Source organism: Oncorhynchus clarkii, chromosome 27 (assembly GCF_045791955.1).
Source record: "Oncorhynchus clarkii lewisi isolate Uvic-CL-2024 chromosome 27, UVic_Ocla_1.0, whole genome shotgun sequence".
Classification (NCBI taxonomy): domain Eukaryota; kingdom Metazoa; phylum Chordata; class Actinopteri; order Salmoniformes; family Salmonidae; genus Oncorhynchus; species Oncorhynchus clarkii.
The window spans coordinates 28,000,450-28,016,488 of record NC_092173.1 but is presented as its reverse complement, the minus strand read 5'-3'; the positions used below and the strand labels follow the sequence as shown (position 1 = coordinate 28,016,488).

Genomic DNA, 16,039 nt, shown 5'->3' with positions numbered 1-16,039 from the left:
ATAGTATATGTATTATAGTATACATTAATGTAGATTATTAATTAATTCGCTTATTCTTTTATTTGGTTTTCTCAAAATGGCTTAATAAGAGACATGAGCAGAGATGGCACCACAGGTCCCAGAGTGGGGATTTTTTTCCTTCTGATGGTAAGCAGGTAAAACTACTGGTTGTTTCAGGGACTGGTTGTTTTAGGAGTTGTCCTATTGCCTGGGGCAAGTAAACTGGGTATTTGGAAAGTTGAGCTTGCTCTAAAGTTGCCCCAGGTGATTTTTTTATTACTGAAAACAACACAACTGTAAAGAATTCCAGTAAACATAAAACTGATCTTTCTGGTTAATCCGCATTGTTAAGTAAGTGATGGACAATTTCTGGCATGGCAGCCGGGCAGGTTGAGCCTGCTCTGGGGGAAGCCGCATTAGCCAGGTGATAAAAAAACCCAATAACTGATCAGCAAACAATTTCAGTAGACTAACATAGGACTTGGAGCTATACTCTCCTTTCCCGCTAAACTGGAGTACAAACCACGCCCAGGTTTCACTGAAATAAATAGGAGCAGAGGCGTACATACATACATACATTTCCTGAATTTTAAAGGCCCAATGCAGCTGTAAAAAAACAACTTATCTCAATATCAAATCATCTCTGGGCAACAATTAAATACCTTACTGTAATAGTTTTCCATTAAAGTGATCAAAACGAAACAAAACTAGTTTTTCTTTGCAAAAAAAATATTCTCATGCAAAAATGTTGAGTAGGGAGTGGAAGGGCAACAAAGTGGTGCATTAACCACAGTGTGATCAATTCACCAGAGAAGAAGAGCCTAATGGGGGGAAATGTAGCCTAACCTGAAAACTAGCTGTTATTAGCAGAGAGGTTTGGAACTGGTCTATTCTATTCATCCTGTGTTGATTGTATTTTCAACCAGCAACTATCAGCAAATACCAGCGGAGATTGTTAGTTGTTGTACAACCCGCTGATTAAGACATCCTGTGTTGATTGTATTTTCAACCAGCAACTATCAGCAAATACCAGCGGAGATTGTTAGCTGTTGTACAATATGATACAACATTTGATATGATACTGAATTTTCACTGCCATTACTTCTCTGTAAGGTTTTTAGAAAACATACACTGAACCAAAATATAAATGCAACATGCAACAATTTCAAAGATTTGACTGAGTTACAGTTCATATAAGGAAATCAGTCAATTTAAATAAGATAATTAGGCCCTAATTTATGGATTTCACATGACTGGGAATACAGATACACTACATTACCAAAAGTACAATATGTGGACACTGCTCGTTGAACATCTCATTCCAAAATCATGGGCATTAATATGGAGTTGGTCCCGCCTTTGCTGATATAACACTCTTCAGGGAAGGCTTTCCACTAGATGTTGGAATATTGCTACTGGGACTTGCTTCCATTCAGCCACAAGAGCATTAGTGAGGTTGGGCACTGATGTTGAGTGATTAGGCCTGGCTCGCAATCTGTGTTTCAATTCATCCCAAAGGTGTTCGATGGGGTTTAGGTCAGGGCTCTGTGCAGGCCATTCAAGTTATCCACACCGATCTTGACAAACCATTACTGTATAGACCTCGCTTTGTGCACGGAGGATTGTCATGCTGAAACAGGAAAGGGCCTTCACCAAACTGTTGCCACAAAGTTGAAAGCACATAATCGTGTAGAATGTCATTGTATGCTGTAGCGTTAAGATTTCCCTTCACTGGAACTAAGGAGCCTAGTCCGAACCATGAACAACAGCCCCAGAACATTATTCCTCATCCACCAAACTTTACAGTTGGCACTATGCATTCGGACAGGTGGTGTTTTCCTGGCATTTGCCAAACCCAGATTTGTCCGTCGGCCTGCTAGATGGTGTAGCGTTATTCATCACTCTGTAGAACGCGTTTCCACTGTTCCGGAGTCCAATGGCGACAAGCTTTATACCCATACAGCCGATGCTTGGCACTGCGCATGGTGATCTTAGGCTTGTGTGTGGCTGCTTGGCCATGGAAACCCATTTCATGAAGCTCCTGACGAACAATTATTGTGCTGACATTGTTTCCAGAGGCAGTTTGGAACTCGGCAGTGAGTGTTGCAGCCAAGGACAGACCATTTTTATGCACTACACGCTTCAGCACTTGGCTGTCCCGTTCTGTGAGCTTGTGTGGCCTACCACTTTGTGGCTGAGCTGTTGTTGCTCCTAGATGTTTCCACTTCACAATAACAGCGCTTACAGTTGACCAGGGCAGTTCTAGCAGGGCAGACATTTTATAAACTGACTTGTTGAAAAGGCATCCTATGAAAGTCACTGAGCTCTTCAGTAAGGCCATTCTACTGCCAATGTTTGTCTATGGAGATTGCATGGCTGTGTGCTCGATTTTAGACACCTGTCAATAACAGGTGTGGCTGAAATAGCCGAATCCACTAATTTGAAGGGGTGTTCACATGTATATTTTGGTCACAGATTCCTTAACTAAAAGGTAGGGGTGTGGATCAGAAAACCAGTCATTATTTATTTGGTGTGACCAACATTTGCCTCATACACATCTCCTTTGCATACTGTAGAGTTGATGAGGCTGTCGATTGTGGCCTGTACAATGTTGTCCCACTCCTCTTCAATGTCTGTGCCAAGTTGCTGGAATTTCTCGGGAACTGGAGCACGCTCTTGTAGATGTTGATGCAGAGCATCCCAAACATGCTCAATGGGCGAAATGTCTGGTGAGTATGCAGGCCATGGAAGATCTGGTTAATTTTCAGCTTCCAGGAATTGTGTACAGATCCTTAAGACAGGCTGTGGAGTATAATGCTGAAACATACATTTTTGTTACATTTATTTATTTAACCTTTATTTAACTAGGCAAGGCAAGTCAGTTAAGAACAAATTATTTTATTTAATTTATTTGATTTATTTCACCTTTATTTAACCAGGTAGGCTAGTTGAGAACAAGTTCTCATTTACAACTGCGACCTGGCCAAGATAAAGCAAAGCAGTGTGACACAGACAACAACACATGGAGTAAACAATAAAAAAGCCAATAACACAATAAACAAGTCAATGACACAGTAGAAAAAAGAAAGTCTATATACAGTGTGTGCAAAAGGCATGAGGAGGTAGGCAATACATAGGCCATAGGAGCAATAATTACAATTTAGCAGATTAACACGAGTGATAAATGAGCAGATGATGACGTGCAAGTAGAGATACTGGTGTACAAAAGAGCAGAAAAGTAAATAAAATAAAAACAGTATGGGGATGAGGTAGGTAGATTGGGTGGGCTATTTACAGATGGACTATGTACAGCTGCAGCAATCGGTTAGCTGCTCAGATAGCAGATGTTTAAAGTTGGTGAGGGAAATAAAAGTCTCCAACTTCAGCGATTTTTCAATTTGTTCCAGTCACTGGCTTTGGGGATGATCAGTGAGATATACCTGCTGGAATGTGTGCTACAGGTGGGTGTTGTTATCGTGACCAGTGAACTGAGATAAGGCGGAGCTTTACCTAGCATAGACTTATAGATGACTTGGAGCCAGTGGGTCTGGCGACGAATATGTAGCGAGGGCCAGCCGACTAAAGCATACAGGTCGCAGTGGTGGGTGGTATAAGGTGATTTGGTAACAAAACGGATGGCACTGTGATTGACTGCATCCAGTTTGCTGAGTCGAGTATTGTAAGCTATTTTGTAGATGACATCGCCGAAGTCGATGATCGGTAGGATAGTCAGTTTTACTAGGGTAAGTTTGGCGGCGTGAGTGAAGGAGGGCTTTGTTGCGAAATAGAAAGCCGATTCTTGATTTGATTTTGGATTGGAGATGTTTAATATGAGTCTGGAAGGAGAGTTTACAGTCTAGCCAGACACCTAGGTACTTATAGTTGTCCACATATTCTAGGTCAGAACCGTCCAGGATAGTGATGCTAGTCGGGCGGGCTGGTGCGGGCAGCGAACGGTTGAAAAGCATGCATTTGGTTTTACTAGCGTTTAAGAGCAGTTGGAGGCCACGGAAGGAGTGTTGTATCGCATTGAAGCTCGTTTGGAGGTTAGTTAGCACAATGTCCAAGGAAGGGCCAGAAGTGTACAGAATGGTGTCGTCTGCGTAGAGGTGGATCAGGGAATCGCCCGCAGCAAGAGCTCATTGATATATACAGAGAAAAGAGTCAGCCCGAGAATTGAACCCTGTGGTACCCCCATAGAGACTGCCAGTGGTCCGGACAACAGGCCCTCCGATTTGACACACTGAACTCCGTCTGCAAAGTAGTTGGTGAACCAGCCGAGGCAGTCATTAGAAAAACCAAGGCTATTGAGTCTGCCGATAAGAATACGTTGATTGACAGAGTCGAAAGCCTTGGCCAGGTCGATGAAGACGGCTGCACAGTACTGTCTTTTATTGATGGTGGTTATGATATCGTTTAGTCCCTTGAGCGTGGCTGAGGTGCACTCATGACCAACTCGGAAACCAGATTGCACAGCGGAGAAGGTACGGTGGGATTCGAAATGGTCAGTGATCTGTTTATTAACTTGGCTTTTGAGGACTTTAGATAGGCAGAGCAGGATGGATATAGGTCTGTAACAGTTTGGGTCTAGGGTGTCACCCCCTTTGAAGAGGGGGATGACCGCGGCAGCTTTCCAATCTTTAGGGATCTCAGACGATTTACAATGACAGCCTACACCGGCCAAACCCGGACGACGCTGGGTCAATTGTGCGCCTCCCTATGGGATTCCCAATCAGAGCCGGTTATGATACAGCCTGGATTCGAACCAAGGTGTCTGTAGTGATGCCTCTAGCTCTGAGATGCAGTGCCTTAGACTGCTGCGCCACTCGAGAGACTGAGTGGCGTGAGGTGATGTGATGGTGGCGGATGAATGGCACGACAATGGGCCTCAGGATCTCGTTATGGAAATCTGCATAAAAATTGCCATCGATAAAATGCAATTGTGTTCGTTGTCCGTAGCTTATGCCTGCCCATACCATAACGCCACCACCACCATGGGGCACTCTGTTCACAATGTTGACATCAGCAAACCGCTCGCCCACACAACGCCATACACACTGTCTGAAATTCTTTGGTTGCACAAACCCCCAGTTTCATCAGCTGCCGTGTGGCTGGTTACAGACGATCCCGCTGGTGAAGAAGCCAGATGTGGAGGTCCTGGAGTGGCATGTTTACACGTGGTCTGCGGTTGTGAGGCTTGTTGGACTTACTGCCAAATTCTCTAAAACAACGTTGGAGGCAGCTTATAGTAGAGAAATGAACATTACATTCTCTGGTAACAGCTCTGGTGGAAATTCCTGCAGTCAGCATGCCAATTGCAGGCTCCCTCAACATTTGAGACATCTGTGGCATTGTGTTGTGTGACAATCCCTGTGCAGGGATTTGACATTAGAGGTTGACCGATTATGATTTTTCAACGCTGATACCGATACCGATTATTGGAGGACCAAAAAAAGCGGATTATTTTTATTTATTTGTAATAATGACATTTACAACAATACTGAATGAACACTTATTTTAAATTAATACAATACATCAATAAACATCAATTTAGCCTCAAATAAATAATGAAACATGTTCAATTTGGTTTAAATAATGCACAAACAAAGTGTTGGAGAAGAAAGTAAAAGTGCAATATGTGCCATGTAAAAAAGCTAACGTTTAAGTTCCTTGCTCAGAACATGAGAACATATGAAAGCTGGTGGTTCCTTTTAACATGAGTCTTCAATATTCCAAGGTAAGAGGTTTTAGGTTGTAGTTAATATAGTATTTATAGGACGATTTCTCTCTATACCATTTGTATTTCATATACCTTTGACTATTGGATGTTCTTATAGGCACTTTACTTTTGGCAGTGTAACAGTATAGCTTCCGTCCCTCTCCTCGCCCCTACCTGGGCTCGAACCCAGCCACCCTCAAAGCATCGTTACCCATCGCTCCACAAAATCCGTGGCCCTTGCAGAGCAAGGGGAACAACTACTCCAAGTCTCAGAGCGAATGATGTTTGAAACGCTATTAGCGCGGACCCCGCTAACTAGCTAGCCCTTTCACATCGGTTACACCAGCCTAATCTTGGGAGTTGATAGGCTTGAAATCATAAACAGCTCAATGCTTGAAGCATTGCGAAGAGCTGCTGGCAGAACGCACGAAAGTGCTGTTTAAATGAATGCTTACGAGCCTGCTGCTGCCTACCATCGCTCAGTCAGACTGCTCTATCAAATCATAGACTTAATTATAACATAATAACACACAGAAATACGAGCCTTTGTTGGTCGAATTCGGAAACTATCATTTTGAAAACAAAACGTTTATTATTTCAGTGAAAATCGGAACCGTCCCGTATTTTATCTAAGTGGTGGCATCCCTAAGTCTAAATATTGCAGTTACATTGTTGTCGTGTCTTTGGCTATGCCGGATTAAGTGATATGACATGCTATTTTATAAAATCCTTTCCCTGTAATTAATATTACCTGATTGAGCTAATCATGTAAATTTAATTAACTAGAAAGTCGGGCCACCACAAAATAATATTTATAGAGCAGTTATCTTCCGAATAAACTCTTAAAGACCTAGTAATATTTTACATCAATAGCAGTCAATATTAATCGTCACCTTATAAATTCTTGTAAATTCTTGGTTATCTTCACGAACCCTGGCTAACAAGTTGAATCAGCAATACAAAATTAGGTTTAATTATTTATTTACTAAATACCTAACTAATCACACAGAATTACATATACACAGATTGAATCATACCTTGATTACAAATTATGTCATAAGGAAAACGTCCCTAGCGGATGGAACAGATATGACAGCTGGTTACACAAAGAAAAGGGGTCTGAGTTTGAGTGAAAGAGCGGGAAGACTGAAGAACAAAGGGAGAAGCGATGTCTCTATCGGGCCGCAGGCAGCTACTCTATCGTAAATGCAGAATCTTATGCATTCTGTATTACCGCCCATTTGGAAAAGGAAAATGCAATAAGTATTTACTCCGAGCTGCGCTTCAATAGGTTGGTGGTAGATGGAAGGTTGCATTCCAGAGTCATTTGTCCTTTGAAGAGTGTCTCTGGTGGTGAACGGGAAACGTTGTAGTGTCGTTGTTGTGTGGTAAACGGGATACTCTGTCTGTCCTCTCCTAGCCCACGTTTACAGCGGGCGCTGCTAACTCAACAGCTAGGAGGTGTCACTTCTGTAGCGAATAAGAGTTCAAAGTTCATACCATTCGCAACCAAAGCTCACGCTGAGGTTGGCTTCGTTCTGTAGTTATTATCTGAATCCTTCTGACATCGGACCGTTGTCCTAATGTACCCGGAACAGATGTTACATTTTCATCAAGGGCTTATATAGTGGAGGGAGAAGGGTGTGTTTCATAGTTTATAACCCATGTCTCTTCACAGGGGCGGGCCACTGATTGAGCAGAGCCCTAACCTTATGAAAACCCAAATCTCTCATTTGGAAGCTAAAATTACATTTAACCTTTTCACAAATAATTTTATATTTAAACATTTGAATTGCACAACAATTCCATGTGAATCTGATAACTATAATGTGTAGACTTTCCCAGATACAGTTTAGGTCGTCCTGTCATCAATCATAATGTCTCAGATGACAACCGAACTGACATCATATTCATTAAGTACCAACGCATGTTTTCAACTGGTTCTATTACCGAAATATGGATCCTTTCCCTACACTTGTTTGATGTTCCCAGACTCTCTATTTGTAACAAAGGCTATTCAAGAGTCCCTCAGTAGAGTCAAGAGAGAGGGAAGGGAGAAAGGTATTTATGGGGAGGGTCATAAACCTTACCCACAGGCCAACGTGATGACATTGTACAACCTTCAATGTTATGTCATAATTACTTAAAATTCTGGCAAATTAGTTCGCAACGAACCAGGCAGCCCAAACTGTTGCATATACCCTGACTATGCGTGCAATGAACGCAAGAGAAGTGGCACAATTTCACCTGGTTAATATTGCCTGATAACCTGGATTTCTTTTAGCTAAATATGCAGGTTTAAAAATATATACTTCTGTGTATTGATTTTAAGAAAGGCATTGATGTTTATGGTTAGGTACAGTCGTGCAACGATTGTGCTTTTTTCGCAAATATGCTTTTGTTAAATCATCCCCTGTTTAGCGAAGTTGGCTGTCTTTGTTAGGAAGAAATAGTCTTCACACAGTTCGCAACGAGCCAGGCGGCCCAAACTGCTGCATATACTCTGACTCTGTTGCAAGAGAAGTGACACAATTGACCTAGTTCAAATAAATTAATGTTAGCAGGCAATATTAACTAAATATGCAGGTTTAAAAATATATACTAGTGTATTGATTTTAAGAAAGGTATTGATGTTTATGGTTAGGTACATGTTGGAGCAACGACAGTCCTTTTTCACAAATGCGCACCGCATCGATTATATGCAACGCAGGACACACTAGATAAACTAGTAATATCATCAACCATGTGTAGTTAACTAGTGATTATGATTGATAAGATTGTTTTTTATAAGATAAGTTTAATGCTAGCTAGCAACTTACCTTGGCTTCTTACTGAATTCGCGTAACAGGCAGGCTCCTCGTGGAGTGCAATGAGAGGCAGGTAGTTAGAGCATTGGACTAGTTACAGTGCCTTGCGAAAGTATTCGGCCCCCTTGAACTTTGCGACCTTTTGCCACATTTCAGGCTTCAAACATAAAGATATAAAACTGTATTTTTTTGTGAAGAATCAACAACAAGTGGGACACAATCATGAAGTGGAACGACATTTATTGGATATTTCAAACTTTTTTAACGCCCAATTTAAAAATTGGGCGTGCAAAATTATTCAGCCCCTTTACTTTCAGTGCAGCAAACTCTCTCCAGAAGTTCAGTGAGGATCTCTGAATGATCCAATGTTGACCTAAATGACTAATGATGATAAATACAATCCACCTGTGTGTAATCAAGTCTCCGTATAAATGCACCTGCACTGTGATAGTCTCAGAGGTCCGTTAAAAGCGCAGAGAGCATCATGAAGAACAAGGAACACACCAGGCAGGTCCGAGATACTGTTGTGAAGAAGTTTAAAGCCGGATTTGGATACAAAAAGATTTCCCAAGCTTTAAACATCCCAAGGAGCACTGTGCAAGCGATAATATTGAAATGGAAGGAGTATCAGACCACTGCAAATCTACCAAGACCTGGCCGTCCCTCTAAACTTTCAGTTCATACAAGGAGAAGACTGATCAGAGATGCAGCCAAGAGGCCCATGATCACTCTGGATGAACTGCAGAGATCTACAGCTGAGGTGGGAGACTCTGTCCATAGGACAACAATCAGTCGTATATTGCACAAATCTGGCCTTTATGGAAGAGTGGCAAGAAGAAAGCCATTTCTTAAAGATATCCATAAAAAGTGTTGTTTAAAGTTTGCCACAAGCCACCTGGGAGACACACCAAACATGTGGAAGAAGGTGCTCTGGTCAGATGAAACCAAAATTGAACTTTTTGGCAACAATGCAAAACGTTATGTTTGGCGTAAAAGCAACACAGCTGAACACACCATCCCCACTGTCAAACATGGTGGTGGCAGCATCATGGTTTGGGCCTGATTTTCTTCAGCAGGGACAGGGAAGATGGTTAAAATTGATGGGAAGATGGATGGAGCCAAATACAGGACCATTCTGGAAGAAAACCTGATGGAGTCTGCAAAAGACCTGAGACTGAGACGGAGATTTGTCTTCCAACAAGACAATGATCCAAAACATAAAGCAAAATCTACAATGGAATGGTTCAAAAATAAACATATCCAGGTGTTAGAATGGCCAAGTCAAAGTCCAGACCTGAATCCAATCGAGAATCTGTGGAAAGAACTGAAAACTGCTGTTCACAAATGCTCTCCATCCAACCTCACTGAGCTCGAGCTGTTTTGCAAGGAGGAATGGGAAAAAATGTCAGTCTCTCGATGTGCAAAACTGATAGAGACATACCCCAAGCGACTTACAGCTGTAATCGCAGAAAAAGGTGGCGCTACAAAGTATTAACTTAAGGGGGCTGAATAATTTTGCACGCCCAATTTTTCAGTTTTTGATTTGTTAAAAAAGTTTGAAATATCCAATAAATGTCATTCCACTTCATGATTGTGTCCCAATTGTTTTTGATTCTTCACAAAAAAATACAGTTTTATATCTTTATGTTTGAAGCCTGAAATGTGGCAAAAGGTCGCAAAGTTCAAGGGGGCCGAATACTTTCGCAAGGCACTGTAACTGTAAGGTTGCAAGATTGAATCCCTGAGCTGACAAGGTAAAAATCTGTTGTGCCCCTGAACAAGGCATTTAACCCACCGTTCCTAGGCCGTCATTGAAAATAAGAATGTGTTCTTAACTGACTTGCCTAGTTAATAAAGGTGTAAAAATATATATATAAAACATTTAAAAATCGGCCAAATCGGTGTCCAAAAATACAGATTTCCGATTGTTATGAAAACTTGAAATCGGCCCTAATTAATCGCCCATTCCGATTAATCGGTCGACCTCTATATGACATAGTGAGTAATCAGTTGTAAAAGGGTTCATTTTGGAAATGATAGGACCAGAGTTTTTCTAACCAGGTCACATAGTAATAAAAAAACTCCTGAAAAAACTCCTGGCCCTAGGGAGAGGGAAAACTCTGTCTGAACTACTTGATGTACTTGTTCATTTGTATAACATTTTAAAACAAGACTAACAGGGGTTTCCATTACACAGATAACTGCGATTAGACAATAGAACTAACAGGGCTGCATCATAGGCCTATATAAATCTGTAATAAAACAATTACTGGTGCATTAACACAGTTTAATCTACTGTACCAGTCAAAAGTTTGGACACTCCTACTCATTCCAGGGTTTTTCTTTATTCTTACTATTTTCTAAATTGTAGAATAATAGTGAAGACAAAACTATGAAATAACACATATGGAATCATGTAGTAACCAAAAAAGTGTTCAACAAATCTAAATCTATTTTATATTTGAGATTCTTCAAAGTAGCCTCCCTTTGCCTTGATAACAGATTTGCACACGCTTGGCATTCTCTCAAGAAGCTTCATGAGGTAGTCACCTGGAATTGATAGGTGAGAATTGTCTGTTAATTGAATGATTAGAATATTCCGCCCTGAAACATATAATTGTATGGAATTGATTAGAATGTATAAAATCATAATCAATAAATGTGTAGTCCTAGTCAGAATTAGGGTAAAACAATATGCCTTTGGTATTTTAAACAGACTGTCTGAGCTTGGTGCCGACCTGACTAGAGATTTGGGAGAGAACGGGGAGTACGTCTCAAGGACAAAGTCACTATCTCTGTCGGCTGGGTAGTGAGACAGACAGTGTGTGTAGCAGGACAGGGTCACTATCTCTGTCGGCTGGGTAGTGAGACAGACAGTGTGTGTAGCAGGACAGGGTCACTGTCTCTGTCGGCTGGGTAGTGAGACAGACAGTGTGTGTAGCAGGACAGGGTCACTATCTCTGTCGGCTGGGTAGTGAGACAGACAGTGTGTGTAGCAGGACAGGGTCACTATCTCTGTCGGCTGGGTAGTGAGACAGACAGTGTGTGTAGCAGGACAGGGTCACTGTCTCTGTCGGCTGGGTAGTGAGACAGACAGTGTGTGTAGCAGGACAGGGTCACTATCTCTGTCGGCTGGGTAGTGAGACAGACAGTGTGTGTAGCAGGACAGGGTCACTATCTCTGTCGGCTGGGTAGTGAGACAGACAGTGTGTGTAGCAGGACAGGGTCACTGTCTCTGTCGGCTGGGTAGTGAGACAGACAGTGTGTGTAGCAGGACAGGGTCACTATCTCTGTCGGCTGGGTAGTGAGACAGACAGTGTGTGTAGCAGGACAGGGTCACTATCTCTGTCAGCTGGGTAGTGAGACAGACAGTGTGTGTAGCAGGACAGGGTCACTATCTCTGTCGGCTGGGTAGTGAGACAGACAGTGTGTGCGTAGCAGGACATGTGTGTGTGTCTGTTTGTGTGCATGTGTGTGTGGGTATGTGTGTATGTGCGTCTGTTTGTGTGTGTGTGTGCGTATGGCTGTGGTAATGTGTGGGCGTGAGAAGTCAGTATAAAATTAATTGTTTTGTACTCTTGACTTCAGAACATTCCGTGAATAAACCTTTTTGACTATTTAGCTGGGCCTCCGTCTGTTTCATTCGACCTGTATCTTACAAATTCTGGTTTGCAGACTGAGAGTAATATAATTACATTTGGTGCTGTACCTGGAGAACATAATTATCTTATTAGGAATACATTTCAATTAACAGGTGTATCTTGTTAAAAGTTAATTTGTGGAATTTCTTTCCTTCTTAATGCATTTGAGCCAATCAGTTGTGTTGTGACATGGTAGGGTTGGTTAACAGAAGCTAGCCCTATTTGGTAAAAGTCCATATTATGGCAAGAACAGCTCAAATAAGCAAAGAGAAACGACAGTCCATCATTACTTTAAGACATGAAGGTCAGTCAATGCGGAACGTTTCAAGAACTTTGAAAGTTTCTTGAAGTGCTGGCGCAAAAACCACAAAGCACTATGATGAAACTGGCTCTCATGAGGACGGCCACAGGAATGGAAGACCCAGAGTTACCTCTGCTGCAGAGCATAAGTTCATTTGAGTTTTCAACCTCAGAAATTGCAGCCCAAATAAATGCTTCACAGAGTTCTGGTAACAGACACATCTCATCATCAACTGTTAAGAGGAGACTGTATGAATCAGGCCTTTGTGGTCAAATTGCTGCAAAGAAACCGCTACTAAAGGACACCAATAATAAGAAGAGACTTGCTTGGGCAAAGAAACACAAGCAATGGACATTAGACAGGTGGAAATCTGTCATTTGGTCTGATGAGTTTATTTTTCCAACCGCCGTGTCTTTGTGGGATGCAGAGTAGGTGAACGGATGATCTCTGCATGTGTGGTTCTCACTGTGAATCATGGAGGAAGTGGTGTGATGGTGTGGGAGTGCTTTGCTGGTGACACATTCATTTACAATTTAAGGCACACTTAAGCAGCATGGCTACCACAGCATTCTTCAGTGATACGCCATTCCATCTGGTTTGCGCTTAGTGGGACTACCATTTATTTTTCAACAGGACAATGACCCAACACACCTCCAGGCTGTGTAAGGGCTATTTCACCATGAAGGAGAGTGAATGTAGTGCTGCATCAGATGACCTGGCCTCCACAATCACCCAACCTCAACCCAATTATGATGGTTTGGGATGAGTTGGACTGCAGAGGGAAGGAAAGCAGCCAACAAGTGCTCAACATATGTGGGAACTCATTCAAGACTGTTGGAAAAGCACTCCTCAAGAAGCTGGTTGAGAGAATGCCAAGAGAGTGCAAGCTGTCATCAAGGTGGCTGCTTTGTGGCTTTGTGGCTACTTTGAAGAATCTCAAATATAAAATATATTTTGAATTGTTTAACACTTTTTTGTAACTACATGATTCCATTTCATAGTTTTGATGTCTTCACTAATATTCTACAATGGAGAAAATAGTAAAATAAAGAAAAACTTTCTGACTGGTACTGTATGTCATCACTTTTAGTTGATTTAATTTTTCCTGTCAATCATTTTTGATTGAAAAGGCCTAGGTAGCCTAGCCAACCAAAGTTTGAATGCAATACAATGCACACGCATATAGTCGGACAGGAATTCGACCATAGGCCATAGGCTACTAATTGTGCGTATGTTGACCAATCACGAGGCAACATGTTTGCTCCCCCATCGTGGATTTGAGTGAAAGTGGTCAGGTGCTTCAGTCAAGTTGCGGTACAGAAACTTGGAGCTGTGTTCATGGGTTCTTGTCAAACAATTGGCTTTTTTTCTGAGTTGGTTTGGTATAAAGCCTGCTGTACTTTTACCTTTTCTGTTGGTTTCTCCTACAGGTTCTCTGCTGCTGTTGGTGAATAACTATGGCAGCTCTCCTGACAAAGACTTCATCCCCCATACTGCACTGGGGGTGCTGCTTCTCATCATCGCTTCCCTTTTGGCATACTCTGGTAGCCTACCTACTGTTTATTACTCATATAAATGTTAACCATACTCTGTTACCCTTTCTATGTGCACTATTTCTATGCTTCCATTTCTTGAGTTTTGTTGTTGCGTCTCTTTCTTTCGGTTTTGTTCACCAACGTCAAACAGCTTTAAATGCAATATATTGAATATATTGGTTTAGATGGTACAATGATTCTCTACACTATACATTTCTTGTTTTGTCATATAAACAAATATTAGGCGAACAATTTGAATTCTAGCATCCAGGAAATGGCGGAGCACCATTAACTATGCTAACGTGGACTAAGGCATGCATTCATGATTTCATTGTATTGACTGTGTGTTTGAACGCGGTATCAGCCAGAGATCAATAAATGTTTTTCCCTCCCTCCCTCCCTCCCTCCCTCCCTCCCTCCCTCCCTCCCTCCCTCCCTCCCTCCCTCCCTCCCTCCCTCCCTCCCTCCCTCCCTCCCTCCCTCCCTCCCACTAGGGGTGCGTCGCAGCCTGTCCCAGTCCCAGTTGTTCTCCAGTGTGTGTCTGACCGTGTCAGCCTTGTGGTGTGGGTCTGGACTGGTCTACCTGCTCGTTGGGGAGGGGTTGGTGGGGACTACAGAGCTGAGGTCCTCTTTGGTCCCTGGCCTAGCAGCCTTCACCCTGGCCTTCCTCATACTGGCTACAGTATCTGTCCTCCAGAGAGAGGTGTGTGTAATTATCTACAGTATCTATCGTATCTATCTACATATATATCTACAGATGTACACTCTTAATTTGACCAGTTTTGTTGCAGGGAAATAACTCTGCAGCAACAGGATTTTAACATTCAGTCCATTTAAACAGTTCCTCCGATGTAATGTTCCTTTATCGGTGGTTAGGCTATTAGCTGGCCAACATTAGGCTGCATGAAAAGTGCATTATTGTTTGTTTTTCTCAATCGCTTTGGCTAATTTTTTTTAACAGTCTTAACATTCTCTGAACTGTAAGTGCAATTGCCACCACTGTTTTATGGGACATCACAACTCTATTGCATGTCTGAAAAATGTAGTAACTCACCCAAAACATTTAACTCATGCTTCAAAACCTAGTTATTGTGACATTAAATTGGCCAATGCCGCCAAAATTAAAAGGATATACACATTTGTATGTAAACAGTACATTTTTGTAACAGAAAATTCACATTTGCATGTCCATTTTTACATATTTCTTACATGTATAGTGAATAACTAATTAGCCACAAAATGACCCCCCCCCCCCCCCCCCCCCCCCCCCAAAAAAAACCCTGCAACAATGAAAAAACCTGCGTAGTTCTGTAAAAAATAATAAATTGTACCTCCTCACAGTACGTAACACTACAAGTACCTATCTTCTTGGTGGACATCCTGTCACTCTTGTTGGTCTGGCCAGAGATTTTCGTCAACATCACATCTGATGTTTTCCCTTGTGATGCACCGGGGGAAAAATCTCCTTGCGTGGCACAACCATCCTCTGCAAAGATCGCCTGTGATGTCCTCAGAAGCAGCATTCATGGCATCTAACAGAGACATCTGATCTTGTGCCCGATAGGCATATACTTTCCACCTCCATGCTGAACAAAACTCTTCTATTGGATTCAGGAATGGGGAGGATGGTGGAAGAACTCCATTGTTATCCTTTCATGCGCAGCAAACCTTTCCCTAACAATGTTGGTTCGATATTCTGGTGTTCTGGTATTAGGTCTCTGTAAAGTGTATTTAGGAAGGCCAGGAGAAGTTGGGTGTGATAGGGCCCAATGTGTGGAATATGTGTGCTCTCACCATTCTCAGAAATGGCAGCACACATTGTAATATTGGCCTGGTGTGGCAATTAGGGCTCGGTGTCCAATGAGATTGCGGCCACGTCTCCTGCCTTTGGCCAGATTGAACCCAGCTTCGTTCACAAAAACAAGAATGTGGGTAATTTCATGCCCTTCCAGCTCCATTATGCTCTATATAGTAACACAGAAACAAAACATAAAGTTAGTTTTACATAGCCTATTCTAGAATCAGACAGTTTAGTA

General features: G+C 42.1%; 1 protein-coding gene across 1 annotated transcript in view; it reads left to right on the top strand.

Moving 5' to 3' along the window:
• LOC139385753 (uncharacterized) overlaps positions 1-16,039 on the top strand; it is a 39,259-nt gene that overhangs the window by 9,459 nt on the left and 13,761 nt on the right. The window contains exons 5-6 of the mRNA XM_071131018.1: positions 13,899-14,012; positions 14,498-14,706. Coding sequence (XP_070987119.1) covers positions 13,899-14,012; positions 14,498-14,706 — 323 coding nt within the window. The remainder of the gene's footprint in view (positions 1-13,898; positions 14,013-14,497; positions 14,707-16,039) is intronic.